The following is a 19,198-nucleotide window of genomic DNA, read 5'->3' as shown; positions in this document are numbered from 1 at the left end:
CCCCGAAACTCTGGAACTCTCTCCCTCAATCCCTCCACCTTGCCCCCTCCCTCCCCACCTTCAAATTCCGCGTTCATTTTTGATCGTGCTTATGGTCACCTCCCCCCCCTCCCTCTCCCCCTGGATCAGGGTCAGACTCCGCCACTGTCAAGCGCTCCGGGACGCTACCCTGTGTAAAGGGTGCTGTTTAATGTAGCACACATTGAGGTCGAAATTGCACAAGTTTAAGAATTACTTTATTTTCCTTGCATTTCAGAGTGTGCAGAATTGGACAAATTCTGAAACAGTCTTTAATTTTGAAGCCAGTTGTCTATAAGTTCTTTGTAAAGCACTACAGAAAAACAGGTTATAATAATAATAATCCTTGCATTTGATATAGCGCCTTATCATGTCTTCGAGACGTCTCAAAGCGCTTTACAAAATATACTGTAAAGTGAATTGATTGTATATTTTATGGGCAAAATGCGCTAGCCAATTGTTCTCAGCAGCGTCCCACAAACAGTCGTGGATTGAATAACAATAATCATACTAGGTTCATACTTGAGACTGAATTGAACATTTGCTAAATTCGGTACGCTTGGAAATACTAACAACAACAACAAAATTACAGATGTATAGCGCATTTCACATCGGGAGGACGTTGCAAGTCCTGGACCCGAGCTGGGGGTTGGGATCAGGTAGGGTGGAGGGTAGGCGAGAAAGGAGGGTGATTGAACGCGCAGTTGAAGAGGAGGGTTTTGAGATGCAGCTTAAAGGTGGCAAGGGAGGGGGCAAGGCGGAGGGACTGCGGGATGGAGTTCTAGAAGGTGGGGGCAGAGTGACTGAAGGCCCGCCCGCCAATGGTGGGGTGAGTGAGGCGGGGAACGTGAAGCAGGCTAAGTAAATAAGGTAAATTTAGACCATCTATTTTGTAACTGAATGCCCAGGGATAGTTAGATCAGACAGACATCGGATATAGCCAGCAGGTTTTTTCACTTACCCGATGGATCCCCAGAGAACCTATGCACAAATGTGCTTTGCAGGTGTATTTATTACTTTAACCATTTCTGGTGTATACAGTAGAATTTGGAAGTTTACCCAGAGAATATGGTGTGTAGTAGCATTGCCAGCAGGCCTGATTATCAGGGCCATGGTTGGTTGGTCTAAGCACAGAAATAGTCTTTGAAGAAATGGGCTGAATGGCTATGTATTATATATATATATAGTGAACTATAGTCAGCTGTTGCTTTATTCCCTTCAAGAAGTCCTGTAGCTCAGTGGTTGAGCACTTACCTCGCAACATGGGTTCAATTCCCGGTAGTGCGAAACCTTGGGCAAGTTTCCTCACTCCACATGCCTGATAATTATCCCTCAAGAAAAAAAATAATAAATTGGTCACTTCAATCCACGACTGTCTGTGGGACACTGCTGTGCGCAATTGGCTGCCGTGTTTCGCCCACAAATAAACGGTCAATTCACTTTACAGTATATTCTGTGAAGCACTTTAAGATGTCTAGAAGACGTGAAAAGCGCTATATCAAGTTCAGGGATTATTATTATATACATGATACAGTGCTAGATGTTGGAGATGGGTGTATTACTGGGTGGTTTCAAGCAAAGCTGTGTATCTTTTTTCAAACTAGTGTTTAGGTCCTTTTGTTCAAAATCGCTGCTGAAATATTACCTGAATCAGCTTCCAACTGCTGAACGAGAAACGGTGGGCGCAGGCGGGAGAGAGAAGGCAATGAACAGTCTGTTGAGGAGTGAACAATAAATAAATAGTTTAGTTAATTTGCCCCTTTCTGTGTAATTAGCTAGAGTATGAGATTAGGTGTGGCAGGTTACCTTACTACTGTTTTTAATATGCGAGGATATAATTTTTTGCAAATCTCAGTAAAAAAAATAAGCTGTTCTATTGCACTTCTGAGAGCTGTGATTGGACCCTTTAGCGTTTATCAAAGACCAGAACAGGTCACACAGCACATGGAGTGTGGGTTGGGGGGAGCTGATGTTCTCTTTACTTTCTCTCTGTACAGAGTAAGGAACCTGAAAATTGTTGAGAATTGGAAGCTCAGCTAAGACAATTACACCAGCCAGCCAGCAGGCATCAGGCCTATTATGTTACACCTCAGGGGGCCTGGGAATGTCCCAAGTAAAGGGTACAATTTTGCACAGGCAGAGTAACATGAATTCTAAAGGAAACTTGAGCCAGCCGTTGCTTTCTTCTCTTGGCAGATTGGAAGGGTGGAGCTTGCCCACAGCAAAACAGTTTGTATCGTTGATTCCTTGTGGCTATATCTTAACTAGATCCCTAATTTACCTAAATGCCCAATTCAGTGCTACGCTTTTTTCCACTGGCGTTCACCCTTCCTGTGGGTCTGAACTCCTCAACCTCCCCAGGCTCTCCCTCAGACTCGCTGAACCCGTGCGCAACTTAGGCGTCAGATTCTATCTCCAGCTTTCCATTCCACCCCACATCCGTTCCCTGACCAGGATCACTTATTCCCAACTCCCATCACATTGCCCACCACCATCCATACCTCAAACCCACAGGAGCTGAAACCCTCGACAAGCTTTCATCATTTCCCACTGGACTATTCCAATGCCCACCACATTGGTCTCCCCAGCTCCACCATACACAAAATTCAATTAATTCAGAACTCCGCTTCCCGGATACTTACCCGCACAAAACTCCATACCTCCATCACACCAGACCTAGCCAGGCTCCACTGACTCCCAATCACCGAACGGATTGATTTCAAGATCCTCTCACTCTTTTTTAAATCCCTTTATGCCCTGTCACCTCCCGACCTCTTCGATCTGCTGCCCCGCCCACCCCTCCCCCTCTGCTCGGCTGACTCCAGCTTCCTGTTTTTCTCTAGTTCCCTCTGCTCCATCATCAGTGGTCAATGTCTTCAGCCTCTACACCCCAAAACTCTGAAACTGTCTCCCTCCACACTTTCAAATCTCGCCTAAAGACCTTCCTTTTTGATTGTGCTCATGGTCACCTCCACACTCCCTCTCCCCCTGGCTCGGGGTCAGATTCAAGCAAGTTGTTGTTGAGAAAGTTTGTGCAGATCTTGTGTTAAAATTAGGCTTCCCTATTGAGAATCAAATTGGTGAGGTAACTTTCTGGGAGACTAAAGTAGAGGAAAGTACAAAGCCGTTAGGCGCAGTCTCTAGCAATACAGCCAAAATGTTAGTGAGAATATTAAGTGGGGCTCATTCAGTTGTATTGTCGTGTGGTGCTGAGCAACCAGATCAGGTTCCAGGTCGGCACTGAGTCTATATTGCATTCATTCATCTCAGTTGTTGTAGCAGTGACCTGGCCTGAGCTCAGATAACTTGATTTACTGTGTTCATTTGCCTTGTTTCTTGCAACCAGTGAAGTAATGTGTTTCTCAATGGTTTATTGGACCAAACCGATTGGAGCAGATGGTCACCCTGCAGGAAACAGCACCAACTACTTGGAGCTGTATTCATGGCCAAAGAGGAGAGTTCCTCTGTATCTCAGTGACTGACTCACTGACAACAACATGGCTTTATTCGCCTCGTAAGCGACAGGACCTGGGTTTGATTCCCGGGCAGGGCGAAATCTTAGGCAAGTTTCCTTACTCCACACGCCTCTGTTTACTTAGCAGGAAGTAGGAACCCGGTTGTTAGTCAATTGGTGAATCAGTTTTCCGGGCGTTTCACCCACAAATATACACTTGCAGTATATTCTGTGAAGCGCTTTGAGACGACTCGAAGCCCTGATAAGGCGCTACATCAAGTGCAAGGATTATTATTATTAAACTCACTAATCAGGTTAGCAAATGGACGAGCAATTTTGACCACATTAGTGGGGTGACCTTTAGGTGAGTTTTCACTGTATTTGTAAAGGAATTTAGAATTGAAACAAGTCAAAAGTTCTACTTTTCTACACCTGCAGGCATCGAAAAAGTGACTGGTAAACACGACTCTTGATGTTCGCGCTGAGTGATGAAAGGCAAACTTTCTATTCTCTGCCAACTCCTTATCTCAATCCTGTTACACTGGTTTCTTCAGGAACAGCCTGCATATGTAGCTTGAGGATCCGTTGCTGTGAAGCGCTCTGAGACCCCGTCCGGCGTGGAGGGCACTATATAAATCCAAGTTGTTGTTGTTGTTGTTGAGGATATAGCTGTTTGACCGGTATAGCCATAACGGGTCCTCTCCCTCCACTCAGCAGGCTCCAGCCTGCTCCACATCCCCCGCCTGGCCCCCCACACCATTGGTGGTCGGGCCTTCAGCCACTGTGCCCCCACCCTCTGGCACTTCATCCCACAGTCCATTCACCTCGTTCCCTCCCTTGCCTCTGTCAAGGCAAGTCTCAAGACCCTCCTCTTCAACCACGCCTTTGGCCATCCTCCCAAACCTACCCTTCCTGGCCTCCATCCCTCCTGATCCAAACCCCCAGTTCGGGTCTAAATCCCTGACTCTCCAATGTCTTGGGATGTCCTCCCGACATGAAAGGTGCTGTGTAAATGTCATTTGTTGTTGTTGAAACATAAATGGTGCTCTGCTATCTGTATGTTGACCTACCTTATGCATAGCACTGTGCACCCAAGAGGAGGAATAGATGACCTCATGGTGGAAGCACTGTTGAGTATGAGATTAGCAGGGCACCTTATTGAGTGAGACCCATCCTGAAATGTTTATAGAGGAAACTATTGAACTCTCAATAGATCAACAGCAGCACGGTGGTTTGAGCAAGCTTCGGCTGATTTGTGGATGACGTTAGTCGGTATAATGGAGAATAAGCAGGACATGTTGTTTTCAAAAGATATTAACCCTGCAAGCCAAAGCTCTAATAATGGGCAGGGTGGTCCTAGCTGGACAAGCAGCGGGAAAGCTTGGCAGACAGCAATATCAGTGGCAAGCTATGCGGTTTTAGCTGGTTAGACTCCAGGTTATCCCAATTCACACTGTGAGGTTCCTCAAGCCTTAGCTCTTGGTCAACCTAATACTTTCTGGAATTAGGTAAGCAGGATGAGTCCCTCCAGGGAGAGAGAGCGCATTCCGTTCCAACAATCTCTCTCTGGGATTTCCATGTGTGGGTGGGATACATGGAATTCTCAGCTTGGTTTGGATACTCTTAGCACAGTGATGGGTTTCCGCATGCATTACACACCCAGCTGAGCAAAACAAAAATTCGAAAGGGCTTGATTTCTCCAGGATTTGGAGTTCTGTGACCCAAAAGTTTGGTGCATAATTGACTCCTTTTCTCTCTCTCTCTCTCTCTCTCTCTCTCTCGAAAGGGTTTATGTCAAACATGCAGCGAAACACACAAATGACACAGTATGCATCCCAGCAAACCGTGCCTTCCATGTCTCCACATCCTTCGCCAGGAGGTCAGATACATCCAGGGATGGGTCCTTACCAGCAGAGCAACTCCAGCAGCACTTATGGCTCCCAGAGTGGCCAGTATGGACCACAAGGTAAGAGAGGACCAGTTAATTCCAACTGAATCAAGTCAATAAAATTAAATAATAACAAAACAGATTTTTTTTAGGGATCTCAATAACAACTATATAGCACCTTTTATGTAGGTAGTGTCTTGGAGTGCTTAGCAGTGGTGTTAATAATAATAATTATCCTTGCATTTGATATAGCACCTTATGTCGTTGAGAGGTCTCAAAGCATTTCACAGGATATACTGTAAAGTGGAGTGACTGTATTTTGTGGGCGAAACGCGGCAGCCTATTGCGCACATTCAGTGTCCCACAAACAGTCATGGATTGAGTCTCCAAATTTAACTTCATTAAATATAGCGAAGTTCATCAGAAACATTCTTGACATTGACGATGGCATCTCAATGCTTACAAAGAAAGAAGTGGGTCAAGAAACATTATTCAGCTATCTTCCCCCCCTTTCAAGGATAGTAACTGTAGATTAGTGGAGTCCTGTATATTAGTGGTTAGAGCACTCGCCTCGCAAGCGAGGACCTAGGTTCGATTCCCGGGCAGAGAGAAATGTTAGGCAAGTTTCCTTACTCCACACGCCTCTGTTTACCTAGCAGTAACTAAGAACCTGGTTGTTAGTCAATTGTCAGATCACTTTCTGGGAATAATAATCCCTTTTTAAAAAATAACAATAATAATTTGGTCACTCAATCCACGTCTGTTTGTAAGACACTGGATGCCGCGTTTCACCCACAAATACACAATCAATTCACTTTACAGATTATTCGGTGAAGCGCTTTTGAGATATCTCGAAGACGTGATAAGACACTATATCAAATGCAAAGATCATTATTATAGACATCAAAAAGTATTGCTTTGCACAGAGTAATTCTCAGTTGAAACAGGTTAGCAGGTATTGTAGTGACCCTGGATTGATTCATTTCGGAAACAGTATGATGCCACAAAGGGGAGAGCAGATGGAGGGTGAGTATTTTGAAAGGCTGAGAACAAATGGACCGAACATTAATTAAGATTTACCATTGCCCATTTCTGTCCCATAAAGTACAATATCAAATGCAAGGATTATTATTATTACAGTAGTCCTCAAGCAATGTTTCATTCTGACAGATAAATGATTAAAACTGCGAAACCCAACTGATTTTATACTCAAACTTCATTGTGAGAGCATGGGATTGGAAGTTAACCGGCAAATGAGTCATGTATTAGTTTATAGTTTGCTGTCCTTACTGACTGAATAAACCCATATAAACTTTCTCCATAGATTCTTCCATATACTGTAGTAATAAATCTAGTTATTGACCAAGGGTAGAAATGTTGCTTAACCACATAAATAACCTTTTGAGTATCAAGTGCCTATTGAATTCCCAGCACCCTTTTGAGCAAAAAACACCTTTTTACAGTTTTAAAAATTATGCAAGAATTAAATAAAGAAAAGTGAGCATGTGGCACATTTCAAATGTGTTGAATTTTTTTTAAAGATTGGATTTAGTGTAAAGAAATGCAGCTATAATCTTCTACGTTTGATTTTTGTACAAAAGGTTTCTTTATTAAACATTCATTGGATTAAACAAAGGCATTAGATTTAATAATAAAATAATAATAATCCTTGCACTTGATATAGCGCCTAATCACGTCTTCAACAGATGTGATGTTGATTAGCCAACCTGAGTTGTTAGGCCCATCTCAAACCTCCATTTCCTATCCAAGGTCCTCGAGAGAGCTTTTGCCTCCCAGCTCTTTCCTCTCCTCCCACTCCCTCCATGAACCCCTCCAATCGGGTTTCCGTGCTGCCCACAGCATGGAAACTGCTCTGGTCAAGGTCATAAACGACATCCTGACCATGTGTGACCAGGGCTCCCTCTACGTCCTTGTCCTTCTCGACCTCTCTGCCGCCTTCACACCGTGGACCACTTAATCCTCCTCCTCTCCTCCCACCTCAACCTTCAAGGTTCTGTCCTTGACTGGTTCAGGTCCTACCTTTCACACCACCTCCACTTCGTCGTTTCTCCTCCAGCTGCTGCACTGTCTCGTGTGGTGTCCCTCAGGGCTCTGTCCACGTTCCCTCCTCTTGACCCTTTACATGCTCCCCCTTGGTGAGCATGTAAAGGGTGAGGAGGGGACCGCAGACATGGGGTAAATTTCCACAAGTATGCGAATGACACGCAACTCTATCTCTCTGCCTCCTCCCTCAACTCCAGGACTACTGGACATCGAGTCCTGAACGAGGGACAACTTTCTCCAATTCAAAGTCAACAAGGCCCTCCTGATTGGCTCGCGCCAGCGCCTCCGCACCTCGGGCGCTGGTAGCATCAGCCTCCACGCCTGCACATTCAACCTGACTAAGCCAGTCAAGAGCCTGGGTATCTTGTTTGACGCTGAACTGTCCTTTCTCCCCCACATCCGGGCATGACCGGCACTGCAACATTGCCAGACTCCGCCACTGCCTCCCCCTCAGGCTGTCGAAACCCTCACCCACGCATTCGTTACATCAAGGCTCGATTACGGGAACTCCCTCCTCATCGGCCTTCCCAACTCTTCTCTTCACAAGCTGCAGATCATCTAAAACTCTGCAGCTCGTGTACTCTCACGCACCAGGCTCCGCGACCCCAGCACTCCCACCCTCGCCCGACTCCACTGGCTCCCCATCCCCCAGAGGATCGGGTTCAAGATCCTTGTCCTCACTTTCAAGGCCATCCATGGCTTTTCCCCCTCTCTGACCTGCTGACTCCCTACCAACCTGCTCACTTCCTCTGTTCATCAGGCTCCGGTCTGCTCCATGTCTCCCTCCCGACCCGCCCTACCATCGGTGGCCGGGCTTTCAGCCTCTCTGCCCCCACACTCTGGAACTCCATCCCACGGTACCTTCGCCTCGCTTCCTCCCTTGCCTCCTTCAAGGCCAGTCTCAAGATCCTTCTCTTCGACCGTGCCTTTGGTCGGCCTCCCACCCCTCTGCCTTCCCTCACCCCTGAACCACCCTCCCCCATGCTCGAGCCCCAACACCTGACTGTTCAGCGCTTTGGGACATCCTCCCGACGTGAAAGGTCTTCTATCAATGTAATTTTGTTGTTGTTATAGGTGTATTAGGAGAAGTACAAAGCAACCAAGCTAGTGACGTGTGTTAAGAAAAGATCATGGTTTCTGGAGTCCTGTAGCTCAGTGGTTAGAGCAATTATCTCACAAGCGAGAGACCTGGGCTTGATTCCTAGCAGGACGAAACCCTGGGCAAGTTTCCTTGTTCCACACACCTGATAATGATCCAAGAAAAAAAAACAATAAATTGGTCACTTCAATCCACAGCTGTTTGTGGGACACTGCTGTTCCCAATTGGCTGCCGCATTTTGCTCACAAATATGCAGTCAATTCACTGTACAGTATATTCTGTACGGCACTTTGAGACACCTAGAAGACATGAAAAGCGCTATATCAAATGCAAGGATTATTTTTATTTATTATGGTTCCTTGAAAAAATTAATTATGAATATTGACTACAGGCGAATGAGGAGAGCGAGGGAGGAGAGAGAAGGGAGAGAGTGAAGTGGGGGAGTGAGGTGGGAGAGGGAGGGAGAAGAGTGAGGGGGGAGAGCGGGAACCTGACCCAAGGGGAGAGCGAAAGGGGAGAATGAGAGGGGTGACCCAGAGAGAGAGCAAGGAACTTGACCCTAGGGAACGCAGGTCTTTTTGGGGCGAGAGGGCTTTTAATTCCAGGGGAGACTGAGTCAGGGCCATCCCAGCTCTTCGACGACGACAACTTGAATTTACACAGCGCCACTCACGCAGGATAGCATCCCAAAGCGTTTGACAGTGCAGGACGGTAGGGAGGAGCGAGGTGACAGTTGGCACACTCTTCAACCCACCCAACCCCCTTCCAAGCGAGCAGCTTGTGTAACCACTTCCCAAATTACAAAATTTGCCATTTGTTAATGCTCCGAGAACTCATCGTTCTTGTGTATAATTTATTGTTTTTCTTTTTCCGCCCAACCAGAAAATTCCCAGAACCCAAGCACTCTTGTTGTACAAAAGAGCGAAATGGGTTACTTTGTGGGACAGTTTGAGGCTGCTGTGTTGTATAATATTTAAAGCCACAGCCTTCAAAGTGTTCGTGTTTATGCAGGAGAAAACCGTTATTTATATAGATCAAGGGTGGAGGAGGAAGGTTCCAGTACTGTTCTTTTCCTATGGGCGTGGGGGTGCGGAGTGTTTGAAAGCATTTATTTATGTGGAGGGTGATTTTCTAGCCAGACTTTAGTTACGTTTATAAAGAAATCGAAAAGAAATCCAGCTCCACCACCTAAAACACTGTTTTTATACTAAAATATACTTATCACGTCTTTGTGGCATCTCAAAGTGCTTCGCAGAATATACTGTAAAGTTGATTGACGATATTTTGGGGGTGAAACGCGGCAGCCAAATGCGTACAGCAGTGTCCCATAAACAGTTGTGGATTGAGGGATAAAATTATTATATTTTTTTGAAGGGATTATTTCCCATTGAAAAGCGATCCGCCAATTGACTAACAACCGGGTTCCTACTTATTGCTGGGTAAACAGAGGAATGTGGAGTAAGGAAACTTGCCTAACGTTTCGCCCTGCCCGGGAATTGAACCCAGGTCCCCTCGCTTGCGAGGCGAGTGCTCTAACCACTAAGCTACAGGACTCCACAGTGCAAACGTGTGATGATGCACTGCATATTACTTACTGAGAACTAACCACAGCGCTTTCCCACACCATCTTCCATGGTTCAAATTTACATGACATTTACATTATATAACAGACAGGGCAAGAAAACAATTGAACAAGGGTTCAGATAAGGTCAACAGCTTTGTACAATCAGCCACGGATTGTATTACTGCTATCTACACACCTCCAAAGATTTTTTTTGAACATAAAATGAACTACCGGTTTGATTTATTTTCCCGAGCTGCCCTTGCTCCAGAAGAAATTTACTGGAACTTATTTCTAGTATTTCCACTTAGGTTCTGAACTGCACCTGTCACGGTAAGGGAGTTTATATTATAGCTTAGTGATTAAAGCACTCGCCTCGTAAGCCAGAGGACCCAGGTTCAATTCCCGGGCAGGGCGAAACGTTGGGCAGGTTTCCTTACTCCACACGCCTCTTTACCTAGAAGTAAGTAAGAACCCGGTTGTTAGTCATTTGGTGGATCGTTTTCCGGGGGTGATAAAATAATAACATTTTAAGCAGAGTGCTTGACAGTGGCAGGGTCTGACCCTGAGCAAGGGGGAGAGGAAGGTGGGAGGTGACCGTAAGCACAATCAAAAAGCAAGGTCTCTAGGTGGGATTTGAAAGCGGGGAGGATGGAGGCAAGGCAGAGGGATTGAGGGAGAGAGATCCAGAGTTTGGTGGTGTCGTGGCTGAACAACAATAACTTGGATTTATGTAGCGCCCTCCACGCCAGACGGCGTCTCAGAGCTCTTCACAGTAACAGATCCCGGCGCTGAGCCAGGGAGAAGGCGCATATATAGCTATAGATACTGCCATCTCATTCTGGTAGCCTTTGTAAGTCTCGCTGCACATCATAACATTTCAAAGTAACCAGTTGAAAGAAGATTACCCCTGGAGACATGCCATTCATATTGTATGTAACTCAGTTACCTGGGTGGGATGGATTGACTCCAACCATACATTAATGTGATTGACTTCTGTGAGTTTTCAAAATCTGCAGAGTGTAAATCGTTATAGCTCCTCACGGTCCATGCTTTATTACTACAATGACGCTGAATCTCCAACAACAAGCATTTTTTTAATAAAACCATCATTTACTGACAGATGACCTTAAAATCATCCTGTTCCTTGCTGAGTTGCGCTTCACGACAAAATGCTCCTGATGTGTCCCTGGCACTTGCTGACCTCCTTGTAAAGAGAGAGGGGAGGGTGGTGGGAATGGTGACTCTGTGGCTGAGCTGGCTCTAAGGTGACATGCTTGGTATGGAATATTAGGATCGAGTCAACCTTTGGGGCTTGATAGTCTGGATAGAATCATAGACAGAAAGAGGCCATTCGGCCCATCGTGCCTGTGCTGGCTCTTTGGAAGAGTTACCCAATCAGTCCCACTCCCGCACTCTGTCCCCATATCCTTGCAATTTTTTCCGCTTCAAGTACCTATCCAATTCCCTTTTGAAAGTTGTTATTTAATCTGTTTCCACCAGTTTTTCAGGCAATGCATTCCAGATCGTAACATCTCTCTGTCTTTTAATCTAGAGTCTTGTTACTCCTGCCAATTCTGTCTATTCTCGTCTCCCCTCCTCTCTGGTTCTTTTGCCAATTATCTTGAATCTATGTCCTCTGGTTACCAACCCACCCGCTAGAGGAAACAGATTCTCCCAAGCTACTCTATCATAATTTTGAACACTTCTATTAAATCTCCCCTTAACCTTCTAAGGAGAATAATCCCAGCAGGGCTGGATCCTGAGCATTGGGTGGCAGGGAGGTCTGCAGTGCTCCAAGGCACTGTTGATGACAGACCAGCCAGCCTCAGCATGACTTGGAAGGGTAAATTGGTCACCGGGGGTAGAGATATTTCCCCACTCCGCTCCTGTTAGCTGTGCAGGCCAAAGCCTTAACAGGTTGGATCATCCTCACTGTTCAAGCAGCAGGAAGCTTGCCAGACCGAAATGAAGTTCTTCTTTTATGTGACATTATGCAAAATTGACACATATAATGAAGAATAGAAGGAATTGGTAGGAGTAACAAGGCTCTAGATTAGGGAAACTGAAGAACATTTGTTTTTGTGTTTAGCAATTTGGCCCTGGAAAACCCAACACTTCTATTTGTAACACTATCAAATCATTCTCCATATTAGTTGACTCCCATCTGCAACTACAATGTGGAGACCTGTAGCTCAGCCTCACAAGCGAGAGACCTGGTTTTGATTCCCGGCAGGGTGAAATCTTGGGCAAGTTTCCTTACTCCACACAGCTGATAATAATCCCTCAAGAAAAAAAAACAATAATAAATTGGTCACTTCAGTCGACAACTGGTTGTGGGACACTGCTGTGCGCAATTGGCTGCCGTGTTTCGCCCACAAATATACAGTTAATTCACTTAACAGTATATTCTGTAAAGCGCTTTGAGACATCTAGAAGACATGAAAAGCGCTATGTCAAATGCAAGGATTATTATTATAACAATGGGAATTTCAACCTCGGTAAACATCCCCCAATAATAAAAATGAATAGATTTAATTGAGAAAGCACCCCTAATCCACCAATATGGTTTCCTCAATTTTATATGTCACTGACTTTTCTGGTTTCAACAGTCTTGTGTTCACACCCAATGGGAACTGTGTTGAGTCTGAATTCGTTTCAGGTAGGGTTCACACAGAGAGAATACATCTGAGAACTAAACCAGGTCTCAGGGTTGAATGGACTCCCTTCTAATTTATAAAGCCATGCAGTTCTGTAGAATGATTTTTAAAAATTTCAAAGATTGGGGTGGGTGGGGAGGCTGTGTGATTTGACTATGACTATTGGAAAATGTAGCAATCTTGGGCACTTATTAAAGTAAACCCCTTTAGAAAAACATGATAATTTCGTCACTCAATCAACAACTGTTTGTGGGACGCTGCTGTGCCCAATTGGCTGCCGCATTTTGCCCACAAAATATACAGTCAATTCACTTCACAGTATATTCTGTGAAGAGCTTTGAGACGTCTCGAAGACGTGATAATGCACTATATCAAATGCAAGAATATTATTATTATAGAAAATGTAACCCTTGGATGTTACCCTTGTTAAAGCCTTGGATAAAGTTAATAAAAAACTGAGTCTCTCTCTAACGCTCTGAAGGGAGTCTCACACAGCTCTTTGAAGTAGAATTGTTACTGGTGTCTGAAGAGGGAGTTCTTTGTTAAAGCATCCAGCTGAACTGTGTTGATCAGGTATCTGTTCAGTTCATTCCCATGTAATCGCTTACCCATCTGTTGTCCATCAGGATTGATGCCAACAAATTACAAACCAATTATAACATGAAAGTGATTATACGCTGCTTTCTGGGGGGTTCTTGGCATTTTTCTGGCTATTTGTCAGTTCTTGTCTTAAATATTTCTGCAGAAACTTACCATAATGTAAATGTGGTGAGGAAAGTGCAGGTTTTGAAGTGTCAAAAGTTTGCATGCAGGAGGCCGGAGAGCTACCTGGCACAAGTGGTGTTCCTTTACTTTCACCTTTTCCCATTTAACTGTTAGAATTATAATAATCCTTGCATTTGATATAGCGCCTTATGTCTTTGCGACGTCTCAAAGTGCTGTATACTTTGTGGGCGAGACGCAGCAGCCGATTGCACACAGCAGTGTCCCACAAACAGAGTGACCAAATAATTTTTTATTTTATTGTATTTTTTGATGGGATTATTACCCCAAAAAATCAATCTGCCAATCAACTTCACAACCGGGTTCCTACTTACTGCTAGGTAAACAGAAGGGTGTGGAGTAAGGCAATTTGCCTTGACATTTCGCCCTGCCCAGGAAACGAACCCAGGTCCTCTCGCTTAGTAGACAAGTGCTCTAACCACTGAGCTACAGGATTTCACTGTCATTTAAGTATTTTATCTGTACTAGTTTCCCAGATACTTCATTTTAAAATTTTGAATTCATTCAAGTTTTAACAAGTCTTGCATTTGAATCTAAATGTAGAAGTCATTGAGTAATGAGCAAATATGTTTTCTGGATGTATTGAAAATGGCTATGTCTGAAATTATTTTGGTATTGAAGAGAAACAAAAATAAATGGACTAAACAATTAAAACCAAATAACTTTTTCATGACCCATTTAATTTCTCTGTATTTGCCCTTATTCGCCAAGTTTATAAATATACACCAGACAAGCGCAATTCATTGTGACTTGAAACAAAACTAAAGGACCTCAAACCAAAAGAAGGATTGTTGTGCTTCAAAAGGCAAACAAGTGCATGATAAACAAAAAGTTCTACAGTAAATAAATAAATGTTGTTGAACCCAAGAGGGGCAAAGGGAGAGCAAATTTGACATATTTAGGCTCAGCTGGAAGGATTCCACTGCTGCGGAGAACGTATGATGTAATTGTCCCATTAGCACATGATGTGGTCACAATTAGGTAGTATTGCATTGTATAGTATTCTAATAATAATTTGATCACTCAATCCATGACTGTTTGTGGGACACTACTGTGCATAGTTGGCTGCCATGTTTCGCCCACAAAATATACAGTCAATACATTTTACAGTATATGCTGTGAAGCACTTGGAGACATTTCGAACATGTCAAATGCAAGGATTTTTATGATTGCATGCAGAAATGGCAGAATTTTGTTTAAAGGCCAGGACTTCAGTATCAGTGAGACTGAGTTGAGTGTCAGTGCTGCCATCTGAACGCCGAATGCCCATTATAGCCACAGGCCAGGTATAACCCCAGCAGGAAAGGCAGCGCAAGTGCCACTCAATACAGCTGGGTGCTGTACTTTTTAAACTGATTGCCTGTAGTTAATGTTCAGTTTACAGAGATCTGCATGATGTAGGTTCTAATTGTATCCATTTTACTGGTCTGTAAAAATCGTTGCAGTGAAGATTGTAAACAGCTGATTTCCTCATGTTAAAACAACATCTATATAATATGTATAATAATAATACTTGTTATATACTTCAAAGATTGATGAGACTCAATCTTCAAATGAGCATAATAATAATCCTTGCATTTCATACAGCACCATGTCACGTCTTCGCACTGTTGCAAAGCGTTTTACAGAATATACGGCAAAGTGAATTGACTATATATTTTGTGGGCGAAATTGCGCACAGCAGTGTCCCATAAACACTTGTGGATTAAATGACTGTATTATTATTATTTTTGAAGGGATTATTATCCCCGGAAAAGCGATCCGCCAATCGACTAATAACCAGGTTCCTCCTTACTGCTATGCTAGGTAAACGAGACGTGTGGAGTAAGGAAACTTGCATCATATTTCGCCCTGCCTGGGAATCAAAACCAGGTCCTCTTGCTTGTGAGGCGAGTAATCATTAAACTACAGGACTGCACCTCAGCATCTCCAGTGCAAACTGTACTGGCAGTTACCAGCTTGAGAAAACCTGCAGGGCTTGGAAGAGTTTAAGAACTCTGGCTGAGAATGTTAAGTGTGAATCTAGTGCCTGGATATTGTTCCCACTCAAGGCAATCTAATGCTGGAGTGTGAAGGGGGAAAAAAGTGTTTAAAGGAAGTAGTAGTATATTAGCAGTATAATCCAGAACTAAGGCAATAAATCTGAAGTATTCCACGAGGCACATTTAATATTTATTATTATTTATTAACTGAGATAAATGCCTTAGCGGCCCAATGTTACAGGTGGTGTTTGTGTGTGTGTATATATGCACAGATACTGTGTTGAAGGAGAGAGGGTCCAGGTTCAAGTTGCTTCGTTAGTTAGATCATGTTTGGATTATGAAGCAGCTCGTTACTATATGCTGAGTTAGATAAACCACCACACTAACCGTGTCCCACCTTGGACAGGTGTAAAGAGATGAAATTTTGTTGTAAATGTAACGTTGTAGTCTTTTTGTCCTCAATTATATGAATTTGTGTTTTAGAAATAAGATGGTCACATTAGTAGTTTAAATCGTAGTTTTGGTGGAGTCCTGTAGCTCAGTGGTTAAAGCACTCACCTCGAAAGCGAGAGGACCTGGATCTGATTCCGGGGCAGGGTGAAATGTTTCCCACTCCATACACATCCTTGCATTTGATCACGCCTTCGAGACATCTCAAAGCACTTCACAGAAGTGAATTGATAGTATATTTTGTGGGCGAAACACGGCAGCCAATTGCGCACAGCAGTGTCCTACAAACAGTCGTGGATTGTGTGACAACATGTTTTTTGAAGGGGTTATTAACCCTGAAAAGTGATCTGCTAATCGATTAACTCCCGGGTTTCTATTTATTGCTGGGTAAACAGCAGAGGTCGCACCCAAAGACCTTCCTCTTCGACCGTGCCTACGGTCACCATCCCCTCCCCCCAGCTCGGTGTCATGCTAAGCCACTGTCGAGCGCTCTGGGACCCTACCCTGCGTGAGGGGCGCTATATAAATGCAAGTTGGTTGTTGTATTTCAAACCCAGTAACTATACTTCGCGTAATTATTTCTGAAGTGCTTTCAGACAACCTTCGGCAAGTTTCCATACTCCACACACAGCTTTGTTCACCTAGCAGTAAGTAGGAATCCAGTCGATTGGCAGATAGCTTTTTCGGGAGTAATAAACCCTTCAAAATAATTTGATCACTCAATCTATGACTGTTTGTGGGACACTGCCGTGCACAATTGGCGTCACAAAAGCGCTTCACCTGAATATACTGCAAAGTATGGTGACTGCATATTTTGTGGGCGAAACGTGGCAGCCAATTGCACACAGCAGTGTCCCACAAACTGTCGTGGATTGAGTGACCAAATTATCATCATTGTGACACAACTCAATTTTCAGGTAGAGACTTGACTGCAGGCTGGCACAAACCGATTTGATTCAATTTTGTTTGTTTGTGTGTGTGTGTTTGTTTCAGGAAATTATCCCAGACCGCCAAATTATGGAGCAGTTCCAAACACCAACTACAGTGGTCCTGGTCCAGGCATGGGCAACAGCATGAGTATGACTGTCAACAACCAGATGCATGGGCAGGGCCCAGCTCAGCCTTGCAGTAACATGACAGTGGGGAGGATGCCACCGTCAGGGATGTCCAACTGGCCCTACACAGGCAACATGACCTCAAATTCTCCCAACATGTCACAGCAGCAGCAGATGGTGGTGGGGGCAGGAATGGGGCCACCGATGGGGACTGTGAACCGCAAAGCACAGGAGGCGGCTGCCGCAGTGATGCAAGCAGCGGCAAACTCAGCCCAAAACAGGTATGTACAGCAAGCTCTGCATATACTATAGCTACAATCTGTCGTATGTTTTACCTAACCAACTGTGGTTACAGTTTCTGTAACAGTTACAGTACCATAACCTTGGGATGCCCTCCTAACGTGAAAGGCGCTATACAAATGTAATTTTGTATTCTATATCGGTGATACGTTGTGCCCAGAGTTCCAGGGTGATTCAGCCGTTGAATACAAGCAGTTCTTTCTAAAAGGAAGGAATGTTTCGCAATATTTTCAAGGAATAGCATATTATGCGATCAGCAGTCATTTTCAAATCTTGAACAAAATTAATTCCTACTTTGTAAGATATCAAAGTTGTTTCTCTGCTATATGACGTTCAGAAAACAATTTAATAGTCAGGATGTCTCTATTGATGAGTCAACGTATCTAGTTTTCATAGCTTGTGATGATGGTTTGTTTACTGTTATGTTTGACTTTGATGATCTAACAAGGATCTTGCGTTTTGAGCCTCTAGCATTCGTGCAACATTGGGGCTGGGCTTGTTGGCCAGATTTACAGAAGGATTTGTAAAGAACAAACCCTGAAGATAACCCAAAGCATTTCAGACCATCGCTCTGACATTCCATTCAAATGCCAACCTTGACTTCCTTCAAACTGGACTGGAGGTTCAGCTGACAAGTGGAATTCTGAAAGATGCCCTGAGACACATGAGAGGACCTCTATGGCCCTTTGTAAAGCTTCCACATTAGATCCCATTGTATCTTGGTGTGAATCAGTTTTACAGATTCTTGTGGGGTGGGTTTGTTACATGGAGCTTGACTCAGTTGGAAGTGCTTGTGTAAGAAGCATTGACCTCTCTGGTCTACCTACCCTTGTTTAGTTAACCCCTATTCTACTCTAGGCATTCCTGTAGATGGATAACTTTTGTAAATCTTCCACCCCCTCAGCTTTCAGGCAGAAAATGTTCGAATTACAAGCATACCCAAAAATGGCTTTCAGTATTAATCTAACCAGAAAGGGTGAGATGACCTCCCTTTAATTTGCTGTGTTCTTGAACCTCTGGGGTAAGGCTGACAGATAGCATTTGAAAGAAAGTTGCAAGGATCTGGAGATTATTAACAAGTATCTCAATTCAAGCTGCCATCGTCTCCAAACAAGGTACTATCTCAACAAGAAGACACTTTGAATATATTTTCCCTCAGATTCTAGATTTTGAAGTTATGCAGTTAGTCCCCTTAAACATTCTGCAGTGTGTATGATAGGAGTTACATTGTTCAGCTCCATGTGATAGAATCATAGAATATTACAGCACAGAAGGAGGCCGTTCTGCCCATCGGTGCCAGCTCTTTGGAAGAGCTACCCAATCAGTCACAATCCCCCGCTCTTTCCCCATATCCTTTGCAATTTTTTCCTTTTCAACTATCTATCCAATTCCCTTTTAAAAGTTGTTATTGAATCTGCTTCCACCTTCCTTTCAGGCAGTGCATTCCAGACCGTAACAACTCTGTGTAAAACAAAATGCTCCTCATCTCCCCTCTGGTTCTTTTGCCAATTATCTTGAATCTGTGTCTCCAATGAATTGGGTTTCTGCCTGAGACTTCCTGCTATGAAACAGTTTTGAAACCAGAAGCACAGGAAGTAACATAAATGACCTCCTGTTGGAGGTCACATCCCTTTCCTTAAAGTTCCTGCCAGTTCCACTATCACTCATCCTCAATCCCTCAGCGTAATGAGAAGCACCCACTCACTCCCTGCTCATAATGCTGGTTTTGTTCATTTTTATAAATGTTTTACTGAAACAAAACCACTTTGGTGGCAGATGGTTTCCCCAAATTACCTAAGGATTTCCCCAAGATTCACTGTTGATCACTGCGGTATGTCCTCTGGCTAGTATGTTTGAACTAAATATTCAGCACAAGATGTTTAC

At 44.0% G+C, this 19,198-nt stretch overlaps 1 protein-coding gene across 2 annotated transcripts in view; it reads left to right on the top strand.

The window, feature by feature from the left end:
• arid1b (AT rich interactive domain 1B (SWI1-like)) overlaps positions 1-19,198 on the top strand; it is a 283,137-nt gene that overhangs the window by 204,123 nt on the left and 59,816 nt on the right. For both annotated transcript variants that reach the window (XM_007905499.2, XM_007905498.2), the window contains exons 7-8: positions 5,259-5,438; positions 16,953-17,295. In XM_007905499.2, the coding sequence (XP_007903690.2) occupies positions 5,259-5,438; positions 16,953-17,295 (523 nt within the window). The remainder of the gene's footprint in view (positions 1-5,258; positions 5,439-16,952; positions 17,296-19,198) is intronic.

This window comes from Callorhinchus milii, unplaced genomic scaffold (genome assembly GCF_018977255.1).
Source record: "Callorhinchus milii isolate IMCB2004 unplaced genomic scaffold, IMCB_Cmil_1.0 Scaffold3, whole genome shotgun sequence".
NCBI classification, from domain to species: domain Eukaryota; kingdom Metazoa; phylum Chordata; class Chondrichthyes; order Chimaeriformes; family Callorhinchidae; genus Callorhinchus; species Callorhinchus milii.
The sequence above is the reverse complement of the archived record's forward strand: the minus strand, read 5'-3'. Positions and strand labels throughout refer to the sequence as shown.